The sequence below is a fragment of the Capra hircus genome, chromosome 22, assembly GCF_001704415.2.
Source record: "Capra hircus breed San Clemente chromosome 22, ASM170441v1, whole genome shotgun sequence".
Taxonomy (NCBI): domain Eukaryota; kingdom Metazoa; phylum Chordata; class Mammalia; order Artiodactyla; family Bovidae; genus Capra; species Capra hircus.
Genome location: NC_030829.1, coordinates 42,536,967 through 42,556,257, shown reverse-complemented (window position 1 = coordinate 42,556,257; position 19,291 = coordinate 42,536,967). Strand labels below are relative to the sequence as shown.

The window sequence follows — 19,291 nt, the reverse complement described above, 5'->3', positions numbered from 1 at the left end:
CACAACTGGGTATTGTTTTTGCTTTGGCAAAACAAATGCCAAAACATGGTATTTGGTAGACTTTTATTAATTCACAACGAATACCTTTGTTTTGAATCTTTCTTCAAAATCTTCATACTTACAAAATGCCAAAATTAACTACAGCTTCAGAAGACATGCAGAATGATAAAAAGAGTTGGTTGTGACCTTGAAGACTGGAGCAGAACTTGGAAAGCCTTATTACTGCTTTCATGAATATCAGGATCATCCACATAAATAGAAAAGTCAATTAAAATTCCATACTAATTGAGACATGAAGTTGCAACTATCGAAAAATCATGAGCTAAAATTAAGGATACAAGAGTGCTTCATGAGCCTCTAACAGAATGCTGCAAGGCCTCTGAGTGGACTCAAGCTAGGACCTAGAACACTTTGTTGGGGTTCTTGAACTGCAAGCAACAGATACCCTTGGTCTCAGAATCCAAAGACTTGTTGAACAGTCAGACTACAGGAGGCATAGGAATCAGGAATCTCTGGGAATCCTGTAGTAGGAACTAACAGTCTCTCTCGATGATGGTCACCTCTCAATTTTGTTAAAAATTTGCTCTCAAAAAGATTGTCTTTTTAAAAAAATGACATTCAAAATAAATTAAAAATTAAAATGTCTCAGAGGCTCACCTCTCATCCATTTTGCCCATCTCTTCTCTCTGTTCTCTACCCAAAATTTTCTCAGCAATTCAGTCCATCCATGGGAACACTTAATGAACCACAGCTCATACATCCAACCACACAAAAATATTAACTTGCAGTTTCGATTCAACTATCCCAGACTTGGGATTCCAAGTAGCGAACTTTGGGGACATTCCTAGAATGTCCTTTTCATTATAGGGGACTGGAATGCAAAAGTAGGAAGTCAAGAAACACCTGGAGTAACAGGAAAATTTGGCCTTGGAATACGGAATGAAGCAGGGCAAAGACTAATAGAGTTTTCCCAAGAAAATGGACTGGTCATAGCAAACACCCTCTTCCAACAACACAAGAGAAGACTCTACACATGGACATCACCAGATGGTCAACAGTGAAATCAGACTGATTATATTCTTTGCAGCCAAAGATGGAGAAGCTCTATAGAGTCAACAAAAAAGAGACCGGGAGCTGACTGTGGCTCAGATCATGAACTCCTTATTACCAAAATCAGACTTCAATTGAAGAAAGTAGGGAAAATCACTAGACCATTCAGGTATGACCTAAATCAAATCCCTGATGATTATACAGTGGAAGTGAGAAATAGATTTAAGGGCCTAGATCTGTTAGATTAGAGTGCCTGATGAACTATGGATGGAGGTTTGTGACATTGTACAGGAGACAGGGATCAAGACCATCCCCATGGAAAAGAAATGCAAAAAAGCAAAATGGCTGTCTGGGGAGGCCTTACAAATAGCTGTGAAAGGAAGAGAAGCGAAAAGCAAAGGAGAAAAGGAAAGATATAAGCTCTGAATGCAGAGTTCCAAAGAATAGCAAGGAGAGATAAGAAAGCCTTCCTCTGTGATCAATGTAAAGAAATAGAGGAAAACAACAGAATGGGAAAGACTAGAGATCTCTTCAAGAAAATTAGAGATACCAAGGGAACATTTCATGCAAAGATGGGCTCGGTAAAGGACAGAAATGGTCTGGACCTAACAGAAGCAGAAGATATTAAGAAGAGGTGGCAAGAATACACAGAAGAACTGTACAAAAAAGATCTCATGACACAGATAATCACGAAGGTATGATCACTCACCTAGAGCCAGACATCCTGGAATGCGAAGTCAAGAGGGCCTTAGAAAGCATCACTACGAACAAAGTGAGTGGAGATAATGGCATTCCAGTTAAGCTATTTCAAATCCTGAAAGATGATGCTGTTAAAGTGCTGCACTCAATATGCCAGTAAATTTGGAAAACTCAGCAGTGGCCACAGGACTGGAAAAGGTGTTTTCATTCCAATCTGAAAGAAAGGATTACCACTACACAATTGCACTCATCTCACATGTTTGTAAAGTAAAGCTCAAAATTTTCCAAACCAGACTTCAGCAATACGTGAACCGTGAACTTCCAGATGTTCAAGCTGGTTTTAGGAAAGGTAGAGGAACCAGGAATCAAATTGCCAACATCCTCTGCATCATGGAAAAAGCAAGAGAGTTCCAGAAAAACATCTATTTCTTCTTTATTGACTATGCCAAAGCTTTTGACTGTGTGGATCACAATAACTCTGGAAAATTTTTCAAGAGATGGGAATACCAGACCACCTGACCTGCCTCTTGAGAAACCTATATGCAGGTCACGAAGCAATTAGAACTGGACATGGAAGAACAGACTGGTTCCAAACAGGGAAAGGAGCCCGTCAAGGCTGTATATTGTCACCCTGCTTATTTAACTTCTATGCAGAGTACATCATGAGAAACGGTGGGCTGGAAGAAGTATAGGCTGGGATCAAGATTGCCGGGAGAAATATCAATGATCTCAGATATGCAGATGACACCACCCTTATGGCAGAAAAGTGAAGAGGAACTAAAAAGCCTCTTGATGAAAGTGAAAGAGGAGAGTGAAAAAGTTGGCTTAAAGCTCAACATTCGGAAAACTAAGATCATGGCATCTGGTCCCATCACTTCATGGGAAATAGATGGGGAAACAGTGGAAAGTGTCAGACTTTATTTTTTGGGGCTCCAAAATCACTGCAGATGGTGACTGCAGCCATGAAATTAAAAGACACTTACTCCTTGGAAGAAAAGTTATGACCAACCTAAGTAGCATAGCAGAGACATTACTTTGCCAACAAAGGTCTGTCTAGTCAAGGCTATGGTTTTTCCAGTGGTCATGTATGGATGTGAGTTGGACTGTGAAGAAAGCTGAGCACCGAAGAATTGATGCTTTTTAACTGTGGTGTTGGGGAAGACTCTTGAGAGTCCCTTGGACTGCAAGGAGATCCAACCGGTCCATTCTGAAGGAGATCAGCCCTGGGATTTCTTTGGAAGGAATGATGCTAAAGCTGAAACTCCAGTATTTTGGCCACCTCATGCGAAGACCTGACTCATTGGAAAAGACTGATGCTGGGAGGGATTGGGGGCAGGAGAAGGGGACGACTGAGGATGAGATGGCTGGATGGCATCACTTACTTGATGGACATGAGTCTGAGTGAACTCCGGGAGTTGGTGATGGACAGGGAGGCCTGGCGTGCTGTGATTCATGGGGTCACAAAGAGTTGGACATGACTGAGCGACTGAACTAAACTGAAATAATGTATAATCCTTTGAACATGAGCCCAAATGTACTCCTATAAAAAAAGCTCTTATTTCCTTTATCAAGCAATATTAAATGAAATTATAATATTGCCAATAAATCTAACTGTACACCAATAACTTTTCATTTCCAATGGTACTCTTATTATAAAATTTTTGTTAAATAACAAAATATGCCTAATACAATAAGCTAATACAATAAGTATTTCCTTGAACTCAGTATTTATGTTTTTGGCACACAATTCAAGGCTAGTCTACTCCAATTCAGGAAGCATGTGATTTTTTTCCCTTGTGATGGAATGAGCAGAGTTACAATGGCATAGTCTTCAAGACCAAAGGAAGTCGCCTCCATTTCTCCAGGTCTAAGTCACAGAAAGTGTAAGGTATGTAGATTGTTCAAATGGGTGGCTTCTTACTAAATACGGATCTACAGAGCTAGATTTGTATTCATAGATAATTTTTTAAAAAGCACAGAGCTAAGTAGCTGAAGTTATTAACAATGTTATGATCTTTGGCAAACTATGGATGAACGATAATGAAATGGAAATTGTGGGGCCAGTGCCAATAAAATATGATCATAAAGTCTGACTAATTCACAGTAATTCCTTTTCTAGAAGTCTGAGGAAAAGTAAATACCATCTAGGAATATTCTGGCAAAGAAAGTGGGTTAAGTAAAAAGAAGCAGTTTAAAAGGCATTCTTCTGACCATCAGATTTTATTTTTAATACAAATAGGTAAGAAAAGAAAAGGCATCTTTTAAATAAGAATAAGTTTTCTGTGTATCAAGCCATCATTTATACATTAACACTGCAAAAATTTGAATAACTCTTAATTCATTTACATAAAAGTATATGAAGTAAACAATTATATATAGGATGAGAACCAGCAAATAAGTAACAATTTAAAGTCCTACAATCTTGTCTCTATATTAATTCCTTCACAGTTCTGAAAAGTCATACCCATCTACATAAAGAATGTAGGCAGTCCTAACATTGAACATTATGTACAAACTGACTTCATCTCTCTTAGTTCTTTCTGATCCTGTAGGCCTGCCAGACACACACTTGTGACGCCAGCTTAACAGAATCAGAGCTGCTATCCTGCTCCACCTGGGACAGCCATCCTTGGCCCTGGAAGCAGGCATTATACCAACTCGTAGTACTTCCCAGTTTGGGGATCAAAGTAACAGTTCAAACATGGGTCATACAGCAGAGTCAGCACTTCCTCATCTTCTTCCACACTCAGCTCCTCTTCACCTGTGGGGACGGGAAGCATAGTCATGTTAGCTGCTGGCCTCGCTGGGAATTAAACTGCAACAGAGAAGGGCAAGGGAGCGGGAATCACCATTTGTCCTGGAGGACCATCCTCGTGTGGGTGGGATGTCAACGCTGGGAGGCAGGAGTGCTGCGGATGTGATGGCTCTGTACTTGCCGTGTAAGATAGAGAAGAAACGGTGATCAGAGGGGCCAGATTCACTATAAAGCACGAGAAAAATGAGTGTGCAGAACTGGCAGGGAGGAGAAAAAACTAAAGAAGAGGGCCAAAGGACTAAAGAGTTATTCTAATTAGGGTTGAACGGGATTCAAAATTTGATTATCTTTGATTATCGCAGCTCTAGCCTTCTTCATGGGCTAGAGCTGCAGAAATGCCAAACAGTGCAAATAAAGTAATATAGTAAAGAGCTCAATCCCCATTCATACATCCTAAAAAGGCTACCACAGAAACATGAATTAAAATAACGTTTAGAAATATAAGCTGTGCAAAGCAAAGAACACATGAGGAAAACAAGGTCAGATGATCTGTAATTGTATTAGTGGTAGCAAGATGTGTCAAATTTGCTGGGAAAATGAACATGTCAAATTTTTTTCCCTGTGATAATTATTTAGATGATTTGGTTGTAGAGAATGCCTATTGCCTAAGTCATTAGAAAGGTTTGGTTGGTTTTCAAGAAATGAAAACAAAAACAAAAACAAAAAGCTGTTTTACTAAAATGTTATGCTCAGCACTTGTGTACCTTATGCCATCACCAGCAAGCGAGTGCCCTCTGGACTTCTCAAAATATACAGGGTAGGAATTCAGAGGCTGGGAGAGCAAGACTTCCCTCAGTTGGAGACTCCCAGAGCAGGCTCAGGAAGGAGGAGGTGATGAAGACACTACCCCTCTCTTTTTTCTTAGCATGGGCTATTACGGACCAAAGAAAATCAAACCTTTGGTCTGCAAGCTCACCAGGTCAGCTTTGGATAGGGACTGGATGGTGGGCATGGGCATGGCTGGCCCATAATAGAGACTCCGTAAATACTGAGCCCTTTTGAAAGGGGGAATCAGTGACTGTGAAACAAAATCTGTGGTCTTAAGTGTCTGCCCATGAAACAAAAGCAGCTACTAAAGATTAATGAAGAGTTAGCCGGGTGTGGCTAAGAGCACCCCTGGGCTCTGGAATCCAAGGAAGCTGGGGATTGATGGGAGAGCACTGTTCACCACCCGAATGCCCTTCAGCTCAGTTCAGTCACTCAGTTGTGTCCGACTCTTTGTGACCCCATGAACCGCAGCACGCCAGGCCTCCCTGTCCATCACCAACTCCCAGAGTTTACTCAAACTCATGTCCATTGAGTTTTATGTGTGTGCTAGTCACTCAGTTGTGTCTGACTCTAGCGCCCCATGGACTGTAGCCTGCCAGGCTCCTCTGTTCATGGGTTTCTCCAGGCAAGAATACTGGAGTGAGTTGCCAGGTCTTCCTTCAGGGGATCGTCCTGATTCAGGCATCGAATCCTGAGTCTCCAACACTGCAGGCAGATTCTTTACCATGTGAGCTACCAGGGAAGCCCTATTAGTTTTATACAGGATATTATAATCAATTCAGCTTTAAATAAAAAGCTCTTATACTCAAAAGCATGTATTTTTCAAAAAAGTAAAATAACACTCATTTTTTTCCATCAGGTGTGATATTAAAACCACATATCACTGTGGTAAATAATTATAAGTCAAATTATCTCGAAGACCTGCCATCTGATGTCTTGTTTTTACTGCATCAAACACTGGGGGAAAGTCTGATCTCTGGCACATAAGAGTTATACACTATATAATTGTTTAGTGCATTCTGTGCTTGCAGTTTCCAACAAGGTAAAATTTTAAGCTGGTGTTATCAAATTAGAAAACTCAAAACATTTTACAGTTAGTCAGGAATCTTTCAAGATGAAAATAACCATCGTAATGGGCCATGGGTCTTTATCACCCAATTGCAAAGGGATCAAGGTGGATCCAATTCATTAGTAGAGATCTGGCTATATAATGCATGCAAACTGAAGCAGTAACTGCTATATAAGTGCATTTGTTCCAATACATATCACTATAGAACTGGCATTTCATGCATTATAACCATGGGTCTAAGAGGGGTTTCATGGTTTTAGTTCAAAAGCTTTCAGTTCAGTCACTTAGTCATATTTGACTCTGGGACCCCATGGACCGCAGCATGCCAGGCTTCCCTGTCCATCACCAACTCCGGAGTTTACTCAAACTCATGTCCATCGAGTCGGTGATGCCATCCAACCATCCCATCCTCTGTTGTCCCCTTCTCCTCTCGCCTTCCATCTTTCCCAGTATCAGGGTCTTTTCAAATGAGTCAGTTCTTCACATCAGGTGGCCAAAGTATTGGAATTTCAGCTTCAGCATCAGTCCTTCCAATGAATATTCAGGACTGACTTCCTTTAGGATGGGCTGGTTTGATATCCTTACAGTCCAAAGGACTCTCAAGAGTCTTCTTCAGTACCACAGTTCAAAAGCATCAATTCTTTGGCACTCAGCTTTCTTTCTGGTCCAACTCTCACATCCATACATGACTACTGGAAAAACCATAGGTTTGACTAGATGGACCTTTGTTGGCAAAGTAATGTCTCTGCTTTTTAATATGCTATCTAGGTTGGTCATGGCTTCTTTTCCAAGGAGCAAGCATCTTTTAATTTCATGGCTGCAGTCGCCATCTGCAGTGATTTTGGAGCCCCCCAAAATAAAGTGTCTCACTGTTTCCATTGTTTCCCCATCATTTGCCATGAAATGATGGGACTGGATGCCATGATCTTAGTTTTCTGAATATTGAGTTTTAAGCCAACAAAAGCTTTAAATGGGTGAATTTTGAAACTCTACTAACAATGACATTCATACAAAAATTGGGTGATATTATGTATACTTTTATACTGAAATAAGTGTTTTAAACTTGCATAAAAGGTTTTGTTTTCATTATAACTTAATTTTCAAAGCCTCCAACTTATATCATTTTGCCACTGTAATCTCTATGTAATGAAATTATCATATTGTTAAGCAATTACGAGTATGATGTCAAGCAATGGGAAATGTTTTGAAAGGTAATTATTGTGCATGGGTATAGGGTAATTTTCAATTATATTCTTGGATAGCACAGTTTGTTTTTCTCCCAAATGCTAAACTGCTCTATTTAAAGACTGGCTACAGAAACTCTAAAAGGACAAATTAAGAAATAAAACCATTCTCTGCTACCAGAGAAAAAGCATCTGGACAGGGGTCCAAATTACGTTTTTACTCTTCTTCACATAATAAAGCCATTACTAGTGAACTAAAATTGCCTTTCAGATAATAATATATTTACAAACTTTCAGCTTCATCCACTTTGAAGTCGGCTAACAGCAATAACAGAAGGAAAACCAATGGAGCCAGACCAAACACAGCAATAATAGCTGCCCTCCCCTTGGTTAGATCAATGTGAGCAAATAATTCCTCTAGCTCACCTTCTGAAAGTCAATTAATATAAATGCTTAATTATCTATATTTGAGGCATTTTAACTGTAGATAATAGAAAACCTATATGCACAAGCTCAGTCTTCAAGCTTGAAAATAAATGATGTGGCACCAGTTTATCAGATTTAAAATCTCACAGTCAAGACATTATACTTGATTTTCGATTTTCTGACGCTGCCATCTAGAATTTTTTTTAACAAGTTAATGCATTTTCTCTCTCATAGATCTTGAGAACTGATTGACTGTATTTTTATGTGCATACCAATACACTATGGTTTAGACAATTCAATGGTGGGGGATCACCACTGGGAACAGGCAGCCTTAGGATCAATAAAGATGACATTTTAGATACTATTCTGCTGAGGACCAGATGCTGGCAAACTCTTCCATCAACTTCTATCACAGTAGGGCAGAATTACCTTTCACTAAAACTCGAGAAAGTGAACTGTTGCGATCTGCTTCTCAGCAAACATGTGCCCTCAAATGAGAGAAAGGTAAATGGCCGAAAATGCAATAAAAAGATGAAAGGTACTTTCTTCTATTAGCAAGCTGTATTGTCTTTTTGGGAAGGCAAATGATATGCTAACATTATAGTTCAGGTTTCATTTGGGAAATAAGTACACCACTCCTTTTGTAAAATCTAGTGGCTATATTTTACTTGGAACATGCCATTTAAAACAACCAGTTGAAAAATTTGGATGATTACTTAGGAATTTCGGCAATTTGATTCTTTCCAGGTAGTCTCTACTTATAAATGTGATTCAAATGTGAACTTGTATATCAAAGCATCATGTTGTTACCTTAAACTTACATAATGTGACATGTCAATTATATAGTAATAAAGCTGGGGAAAATCTCACAAAACGTATATGTACTTGTAAATGTGTGGCTTACCACTCTGAATGCTTTCTGTTGCACGTGAAGGAAGATCCCTAGTCAGACTGTTGAGCTCTGAAGCCTACAAATCCCGTAAGAGTCTCCAGTGCCTGATTTCAGACAAGGTGGCAGCGCTGTAGACAGGTGGAAGTGCATCCCAATTCCAGCAATGGAACTGAGGACCACACCCTGGGTCAAGACCCTTCTGTTGTACACTTGGGGAACAAATAGGTGTGGGCGGTTCTGGAAGAGGGAGAGAGACTCAGACATCCATTGGTGTGTTCACTTCTCTGCTAGAGGGTTCACGTCCAGTGTGCCACAAAAGAAGACATTTCTTTGCATAGTGTCTCCCCCCCTCTAATCACAGGAAAATGGGACAGAGCGCTGGGTACAAAGCAGGCACTTAATTAATGCTGGCTTCTATTACTACTCCGATTGCCAATATTGCTTTTTTTGGCAGAGGGTGGGTGGGGGGAAGTTCTCCTTTGCATTTTAAATAAATCTTCAAGATATATGGAAGATCCAAAGAGTAGACCAAGTGATCTTCCTATTTCCCATAGGCAGAAGATTCACTCATTCTACTCATCAAGCATTTATGGAGCATTTATAATGTCCTATGGATTCCCTGGGGGTTTAGATGGTAAAGAATTTGCCTGCAATGCAGGAGACCCAGATTCAATCCCTGGGCTGGGAAGTTCCCCTGGAGAAGGAAATGGCAACACACTCCAATATTCTTGCCTGGAGAATTCCATGGACAGAAGAGCCTGGTGGGCTATATCCATGGGACCACAAAGAGTTGGACACAACTGAGCGACTAACACATGTGCCATGTTAAACACTGTGGGTACCATGGCTGTTCAATGAAGCAAGATGTCTGGTGAGATAACTAATAAAACAGATTTTGGAAGACTGTTTTTAGATTCAAGGTATTAGGTAAATGTCAAATAACTTCATGGTGGGAAATAGGACTATCAAAGGATTCCTCTGTTGGACCCAGGACAGGTGGCCATGCTCCCCTCTCTCTGGGTAGCTGGGAGGCATCATGAAATTTCTATAAATTACTTACCAGTAATTTGGATATTATATGCATAAAATAACTGTGCATGAGTGCTAAGTCTCTTCAGTCATGTCCGACTCTTTGCAACCCTATGAACTGTAGCCCACCAAGCTCCTCTGTCCATGGGATTCTCCAAACAAGAATACTGAAGTGGGTAAGCCATTCCCTTCTCCAGGGGATCTTCCTGTCACAGCCTCCTGAGGCTCCTGCATTGAAAGCAGATTCTTAACTGCATCTGCTGCCTTTTTGTGACTTGTGGAAGAATAACTAATGTTCATAAAGGAACATCTTCTGTGGCTCTGCTGAACAAAAGGTACAAGTATGTTATTTTCATGAGACCCTGGCAACTCTAAAAGGTCTTCACTCAAAATCCACGGAAACTGTAAAAAAGGTTTACAGGCCTGAAGAGAGAGGCATTATTATTCCATTTTGGAGCTGGTAAGCATGAATAATTTAAGGGTCATATTTGTAAAGGAACAAATGTCAAAAACAAATTGACAACTATTTTTCAGGCAGTCTGGCTCATTTTCAAAAGGTCAGTTTGGTAGTTTTCTTGAGTAAGTTCTGAAATCTTAACTTCCCACTTTTAACATTTTCCACTGTCTCCAGGAAAACACATTTTTAGGAAGTGTTAAGGGCACCCGTGCCCATGGTGATTGATATTCGGCAAGTGTGTTGTGGCCCAAGAGGAACAGCTGACAGCTGCCTGCTTCTCCATCCAGTCGAATGCCACGGAGCTCAGTGTTATTCCTGCCGGCTGGTTGCTCTGCTGGGAGCTGGGCTGTTCACTTTATGGCAGAATTCACACACTTGAGACATTCTGGCCAAACAGAAACTGTGGAATTTGTACTGAATGAAGAAGGGGCTCCGGGGCCTGTATAATGCATGTGTTTACTTCTGCATGGCTTGGGGCAAGTATTCCAGAGTTGTCTGTTGGTCAGGCCATCTTCCCGTTATGCCACTAACTGCACAGGTACGTCTCAGCCTCTCAATCTCTGATGGACGTGGTGGTTCATCACATCACTCTCCTGCTTTAAGTCCCAGGGTTCATGTGTAAAAGAGGGTACAATAGTACCTACATATCTGTAGGCTAATTCTGAGAATTAAAGTGTACATGGAGGCCTGGGTCAAGGAAGGTGAAATAAATGTTTTTGTTATTTTCACCTGAGAAGTCTGAAGATGGAAGAGACTCTTTCCTTGTGAATCAGTCTTCAAAATTACCTTCACGTCCTAGTGTGATGGTTCTTCAGAAAGGCACTCCTGTGGAAGAAACCTGGACCCAAATTCTAACTCTGATTGAGCATTTGACCTTGGGCAAGGCTACACTGAGGGCAATGGACTACATCGGTGTTTTAAACTGGTTCATTAGGGCCCCATGGCAGGGTTCTGAGACCCTAACTCGCATTCAGTCAGAGAGGTTCTACTTGTAACTACTTTACATATTGGGATTTCAGATGAGATTTCATTTGACAGAAAAGTCTCTTCATTGCTTATACATAAAGAGCCACTGCATACAGTAACCTACCAACTGTTTGAACTGCTACAGTGTATGGGTAAGTTCAATACTCTCATTGTTCCATTTTACAGATATACCAAAAAACGAACTGAGGAAAAGTTGGATTTCAATTAACTACCTTGATTTTCTTTCTTTCAAGGTTATTGTTACAAGAAATTACCAGTTGGATGACATTTCTCTCCCTCTTTCCCTCCCTTTTTCCTTCCCTGTGTTCTAAGGAGAACCCAGAGTATCTGTTATAATGTATACCAGAAACTGCACAGGTACTAGGGATCTAGGGGTGCGTAAATTGACAGTCTCTGCTTTTAAAAACTCTTAGACTACCTGGGAAAAAAGACAATAAACAAGTAAATGAATCACGAGTTACAAACTGTGAAAAGGCTGTGATGAAAAGATACAGGGTAAAGTGAGAGACTGACTGACTCATAAGATCGTCTAGAGAGGTCTTTGAGAAGGTGGGCCCAGCAACCACCCAGGCCCGTCAGTCCCACACTGGAGTCATTCTGCTCTTCATTCGGCCCCTCACTCCCTTGGCCTTGCCCTACATCTGGTCAACATGGTAAGTGCACCCCTCGGCGACCCACCCTGCTGGAGGGAGTATGGCCACCAGTTATTTGCGACAAGACTGCATAGGATGGGGAGGCAGGGCTGCAACAGGTGACCAGAGATCTGCCTTTTTTTTTCCCCTGAAAGAACTTAGCTACTCAGCCCTTGAGATATTTTCATTTGCTTTCTTGTAGATTAGGAACTCTCAACAGAAAAGTTATTTTTCAGTTGCTGGTTTTATATACAGTATTTTTTTGATTAGGTAATTTATTTATTTGGTTTTAAACCAAAAAAGGCGGCCGAGAGGAGCAACCCCACGTCCAAGGAGTGGCGGCTTTGTGGGGGCAGGAGGGCCAAGAGGAGCTAATCCACATTCAAGGTCAGGAGGGGTGACCTTGTCCTAGGTAAGGAGCAGTGGCAGCACTTTGCTGGAGCAGCCGTTAAGAGATAGCCCACGTCCAAGGTAAGAGAAACCCAAGTGAGATGGTAGGTATTGTGAGAGGGCATCAGAGGGCAGACAGACTGAAACCATAATCACAGAAAACTAGCCAATCTGATCACACGGACCACAGCCTTGTCTAACTCAATGAAACTAAGCCATGCCATGTGGGGCCACCCAAGATGGCCGGGTCATGGTGGAGAGGTCTGACAGAATGTGGTCCATTGGAGAAGGGAATGGCAAACCACTTCAGTATTCTTGCCTTGAGAACCCCATGAACAGTATGAAAAGGCACAATGATAGGATACTGAAAGAAGAACGCCCCAGGTTGGTAGGTGGCCAATATGCTACTGGAGATCAGTGGAGAAATAACTCCAGAAAGAATGAAGGGATGGAGCCAAAGCAAAAACAATACCCAGTTGTGGATGTGACTGGTGATAGAAGCAAGGTTCAATGCTGTTAAGAGCAATATGCATAGGAACCTGGAATGTTAGGTCCATGAATCAAGGCAAATTGGAAGTGGTCAAACAGGAGATGGCAAGGATGAATGTCGACATTCTAGGAATCAGCAAACTTAAATGGACTGGAATGGGTGAATTTAACTCAGATGACCATTATATCCCTTAGAAGAAATGGAGCAGGCGTCATGGTCAACAAAAGAGTCCAAAATGCAGTAATTGCAAGCAATCTCAAAAATGACAGAATGATCTCTGTTTGTTTCCAAGGCAAACCATTCAATAATCACGATGATCAATGCCTATGCCCCAACCAGGAACACTGAAGAAGCTGAATGGTTCTACGAAGACCTACAAGACCTTTTAGAACTAACACCCAAAAAAGATGTCCTTTTCATTAGAGGGGACTGGAAAGCAAAAGTAGGAAGTCAAGAAACACCAAGAGTAACAGCCAATTTGGCCTTGGAATACAGAATGAAGCAGGGCAAAGACTAATAGAGTTCTGCCAAGAGAACGCACTGGTCATAGCAAACACACAACAACACAAGAGAAGACTCTAAACATGGACATCACCAGATGGTCAACACCTAAATAAGACTGATTATATTCTTTGCAGCCAAAGATAGAGAAGCTCTATACAGTCAGCAAAAACAAGACAGGGAGCTGACCGTGGCTCAGATCATGAACTCCTTATTGCCAAAGTCAGACTTCAATTGAAGAAAGTAGGGAAAACCACTAGACCATTCAGGTATGACCTAAATCAAATCCCTGATGATTATACAGTGGAAGTGAGAAATAGATTTAAGAGGCTAGATCTGATAGATAGAGTACCTGATGAACCATGGATGGGAGGTTCACGACACTGTACAGGAGACAGGGATCAATACCATGGAAAAGAAATGCAGAAAAGCAAAATGGCTGTCTGAAGAGGCCTTACAAATAGCTGTGAAAAGAAGAGAAGCGAAAAGCAAAGAAGAAAAGGAAAGATATTCCCATTTGAGTGCAGAGTTCCAAAGAATAGCAAGGAGAGATAAGAAAGCCTTCCTCAGAAATCAATGCAAAGAAATAGAGGAAAACAACAGAATGGGAAAGACTAGAGATCTCTTCAAGAAAATTAGAGATACCAAGGGAACATTTCATGCAAAGATGGGCTCGATAAAGGACAAAAATGGTCTGGACCTAACAGAAGCAGAAGATATTAAGAAGAGGTGGCAAGAATACACAGAAGAACTGTACAAAAAAGATCTTCACGACCCAGATAATCACAATGATGTGATCACTCACCTAGAGCCAGACATCCTGGAATGCAAAGGCAAGAGGGCCTTATAAAGCATCACTACAAACAAAGCTAGTGGAGGTGATGGAATTCCAGTTGAGCTATTTCAAATCCTGAAAGATGATGCTGTTAAAGTGCTGCACTCAATATGCCAGCAAATTTGGAAGACTCAGCAGTGGCCACAGGACTGGAAAAGGTCAGTTTTCATTCCAATCCCAAAGAAAGGCAATGCCAAAGAATGCTCAAACTACTGCACAATTGCACTCATCTCACACGCTAGTAAAGTAATGCTCAAAATTCTCCAAGCCAGGCTTCAGCAATACGTGAACTGGGAACTTCCAAATGTTCAAGCTGGTTTTAGGAAAGGCAGAGGAACCAGAGATCAAATTGCCAACATCCTCTGCATCATGGAAAAAGCAAGAGAGTTCCAGAAAAACACCTATTTCTGCTTTATTGACTATGCCAAAGCCTTTGACTGTGTGGATCACAATCAACTGTGGAAAATTCTGAAAGAGATGGGAATACCAAACCATCTGACCTGCCTTTTGAGAAAACTGTATGCAGGTCAGGAAGCAACAGTTAGAACTGGAAATGGAACAACAGACTGGTTCCAAATAGGAAAAGGCTGTATATTGTCACCCTGCTTATTTAAATGCAAAGTAGATCATGAGAAATGCTGGGATGGAAGAAGCACAGGCTGGAATCAAGATTGCTGGGAGAAATATCAATGACTTCATATATGCAGATGACATTACCCTTATGGCAGAAAGTGAAGGGGAACTAAGAAGCCTGTTGATGAAAGTGAAAGAGGAGACTGAAAAAGTTGGCTTAAAGCTCACCATTCAGAAAACGAAGATCATGGCATCTGGTCCCATCACTTCATGGGAAATAGATGGGGAAACAGTGGAAACAGTGTTAGACTTTATTTTTTGGGGCTCCAAAATCACTGCAGATGGTGACTGCAGCCATAAAATTAAAAGCCACTTACTCCTTGGAAGGAAAGTTATGACCCACCTAGATAGCATATTGAAAAGCAGAGACATTACTTTGCCAACAAACGTCCGTCTAGTCAAGGCTATGGTTTTTCCAGTGGTCATGTATGGATGTGAGAGTTGGACTGTGAAGAAAGCTGAGTGCTGAAGAATTGATGCTTTTGAACTGTGGTGTTGGAGAAGACTCTTGAGAGTCCCTTGGACTGCAAGGAGATCCAACCAGTCCATCCTACAGGAGACCAGTCCTGGGTGTTCATTGGAAGGACTGATGCTGAGGCTAAAACTCCAATACTTTGGCCCCCTCATGCAAAGGGTTGACTCACTGGAAAAGACCCTGATGCTGGGAATGTTGGGGGCAGGAGGAGAAGGGGACAACAGAGGATGAGATTTCTGGATGGCATCACTGACTTGATGCACATGAGTCTGGGTGAACTCTGGGAGTTGGTGATGGACAGGCAGGCCTGGGGTGCTGCGATTCATGGGGTCACAAAGAGGCAGACATATTGAGCGAGTGAACTGAACTGGAACCAAAAAAAATTAAGAAGTGAAAACTGTGGTTGGGCTCTGGGGCCAGGCTGCTTGTATTTCAATCCCAGCTCTGCCTATGACTAACCTTGGGCAAATTAGTCAAGGGCTCCTATTCTCAGTTTCTCCGGCTATAAAAATAACAACTGCATATACAAAAATAGTATCTTCCTCATTGTGCTGCTGTGAGGACTGATTCTTTTTTTTACATTTTTTTTACTAGTGAAGTATAGTGATTTACAATGCTGTGTTAGTTTCTGGTGTACAGTGATTCAGACATATATATGTATATAAACATATATATATATATATATATATTCTTTCTCAAATTCCTTTCTATTATAGTTTATTGTAAGACAATGAATATAATTCCCTGCCTATACAGTAGGACCTTGTTGTTAATCTATTTTATATACAGTAGTTTTTATATGTTAATCCCAAACTCCTAATTTACCCCTACCCCACCTTCCCCTTTGGTTAACCCTAAGTTTGTTTTTTGTGTCTGTGAGACTGTTTCTGTTTTGTAAATAGTTCATTTGTATCAAATTTTAGATTCCATATATAAGTGACATCATACAATACTTGTCTTTGAGTGACTTACTTTTGAGGACTAAATCAACCACCAAGCACAGTGTCTGGCATATGTTAAATGCTGAATTAATAATTAATGATAAAGACTGAGCAACAGGTACCTAGGAAGATTCCCAGACTGCCACACCTGTGTGGCCCCCTCCTTCTGATGATACATACCTGAGCTTGAGCCCAGTATTTTTCTTTGACAAACATTTTATAAGAACAGACAGAAACAAGTTCAGTGCATGCTGTGTTGTTTAAAATGAAGCCAATGACATGCAAAGATTAAGCAAATAAGAAACTCTACTTTTTGATGGTCTTAATTAGCTACAAACTATCTAAGCCTATCAGAAAAGGGAAAGGCTCAGAAATGGAAATCTAGAGTGACAGGGAGAAGGGGTGCCAGATCTGGTTAACATTGGCCAGAACGTTTCTACAGTCCTCTGAATATAATGTGTTTCTTTGTCTTCGATGTAAGTTCTATTTACCTTCAACATAATTTGAGCCCCTGCTGTCAAGACATCACTTTGCAAAGGCGACTATAAGACATCCTTCTGGCCACTCGTCACCACCATAGGTCTTCGGTGCCTCTGCTTAAGGACCAGATTCTCAGTTCCTGTGGCTTATTCAGGACACTTAACTTATTATTTGTCCCCTCACAGCAAGGTCTCCTCCTGACAGCCAAGATTCTGTTTTTCTGTCATAAGTAATTATAAACGTACACCTCTAAAAACAGTCTCAATTTGAGGGGCATCATCTATTTCAGACAGTAAATCACAGTGACACTGCCATCACTTGGGCGGCCTAGATGCACAACTCAGATGTATCAGCTCTCACTCTGGATTCTCCGTACCTGATGAAAAATGGGATGCTCCACTTCTTCCCTGGGGCAGTTAGGGAAAAAAATAAAACTGGCAACTTTGTTAGAATAATTTACCCTGGTTTCAGTTCCTTTTTTTTTTAAGAGACTATAGACAGAGGGCACCCATCTTTACAATCCGACTTGGAGAACAATCTCAGGGAGTCCCACTCTGATGTTGTCTGTGACTCTATGCATTTTAGATCTCTCCCCACCCCTCCCATCTCAAGCCCTCTGATTCCACTAAAGATTCTTTTCTGTTCCTCCTCTACAATGCTGCTGACAGCCACGTTCCCTGCTCACAGTCAGAATCTAAACAGTTCATCTTAGAGGCTCTCATCAACAAAGAGAACCCCAGGCAAATTTTCATTCCTGCTTCCTTTGAATTTTTCCATTACTAATACAACCCATTATAGCTCCGTGTCAACCTCTGCTTTAATAAAAAGGCTGTATCTCTGTATTAACAAAAACATGGAATATTTGGTCTGCCTTGTAACAGTACTAACAGCTGGCATTTTGTAGGCATTATTCCAAACGTTTCATATACAGTACACCTCACTGAATCTTCATGAAAAGCTTGCAGGTGGGCACCATCTATTATTAGTCTTATTTTATAAAACTGAAATTCATAAAAGTCACACAGCAGGAATTGCTAGAGCTGGAATTCAGATGAAGGTCAATTTGACACCAAAGCCATGCTCTTATGCTTTAAATTATATTTTGCCCAGGGATTAACCTTCAGAGAACAAGAACAATTTCTCTTTTAAATTCCTTTTAGTTGCAAAGAACCTATCACCCTATAAAATGAGGCACAGATTACCTCATTTTCAATGCGTGAGTCTAAGTGATTATCATTTAATAAAAATAGTGGAATCTCAAAGTGATTGATTTTGTCTATTTATAGTTAATTATTTTTATTTTTTTATGCTTGGCATTTTTCATATTCCCACCTTGAACACTCGAGCTTCCAGAAGAATCCTGATGCCGCTCTGCGGACTGTTGACTGGGAGGAACAATCGGTGGGCTCAGCATATTTAACCAGTCCCTAAAAAGAAAAGAAGAAAAAAATGAACCACATGTTTGTAATTCTAGATATATAGATTTTTACCTTTCCCCTGGATTTTTAACTCCCTGGAGCTTTCACAAAGAAACATTTTTCTTCCTTCATACTTCGGAAAATAAGATGTCCAGAAATTAATATTCAGTTTTATAAATCTGTAAATACAAAGTCAGTTACTTCACTAACTAGTTGTTCAATAAACATACCATCTTAATGATGACCACTGTTCCTTTGAGAAACACAGTATTCATCTTCAGCTATAGCACAGCTCCTCTTACCTGAGAAACTTACTTAAACAAGTCAGAAGAAATACAGAGATAAAGCTCCTTAGGACCTTTGCATAAGAAAGCCTGACAAAGCCACCAGTCACATGTCATGGATGACAAGAATCCACTCAGTGATTCAAAAGGGAACTTAGTCTTGGAGCTATCTGGACCAGCCATGATGGTGGGAGCTGGTATGCATTTACTCCAGGGTAGGGCAAAAGAGGAGGCAGGGGAGGGCAAAAGAGGAGAGAGAGGACCGTTGGGCCCTTGAGTGGCTCAATACTTGAGTTCTCCCAGTGTGAATGGGGGCAAAACCACTCCATAAAGACCTCCTACATTCCTCGTCCCTCTGCCTACAACGTCCAACCTCATTTCCCAGTCTCTTTACTTTCCTTCTTTCCATTATTCTGTCTCCCTGTTCCTCTAGCAGATGCCTGGGTGGGGGCGACGCAAGTTGGCGACATTCGGAAGGCATGTCACCTTGTGTTCTGATTCAAGCCTTTCTCATCTCTAAACTTGCTACTGAGCTTCCTCGCGGGAACAGAGCATGAAAGGGAATGCAAAGGATTTTCCAAAGTGAATTCTGTTTCTCGCATTGATGTTAACACTCTGTATCACTGACCTTATTCTTCTCAAAGGGGACATGTCCTCATGACCCCAAAGTTTCTTTCTAAATTTCTGTATTTCCTGCTGTCTTCGTCTACAATGGGAGAGAGTCCCAATAAGAAACTAAGAGGGCTGGCTCCCCAGGCCAATCCTGGCCCCATGTTTCCTAAATGTAAGAACTTCGCCAAGTCACTTATAACATCACTAGGCCTTATCTATAAAAC

General features: G+C 41.0%; 1 protein-coding gene across 9 annotated transcripts in view; it reads right to left on the bottom strand.

The window, feature by feature from the left end:
- The window catches only part of C22H3orf67 (chromosome 22 C3orf67 homolog), a 257,850-nt gene continuing 242,510 nt past the window's right edge, over nt 3,952-19,291 (bottom strand). For 6 of the 9 annotated variants that reach the window (XM_018038299.1, XM_018038304.1, XM_018038301.1 and 3 more), the window contains 3 exons: nt 18,086-18,180; nt 4,599-4,675; nt 3,954-4,510 (listed from right to left, as the gene is read on the bottom strand). In XM_018038299.1, the coding sequence (XP_017893788.1) occupies nt 4,398-4,510; nt 4,599-4,675; nt 18,086-18,180 (285 nt within the window). In that variant the 3' untranslated portion in view covers nt 3,954-4,397. Of the gene's footprint in view, nt 4,511-4,598; nt 4,676-18,085; nt 18,181-19,291 lie in introns of all 9 variants that reach the window. The other 3 variants (XM_013973669.2, XM_018038302.1, XM_005695771.3) reach the window with 1 other exon arrangement.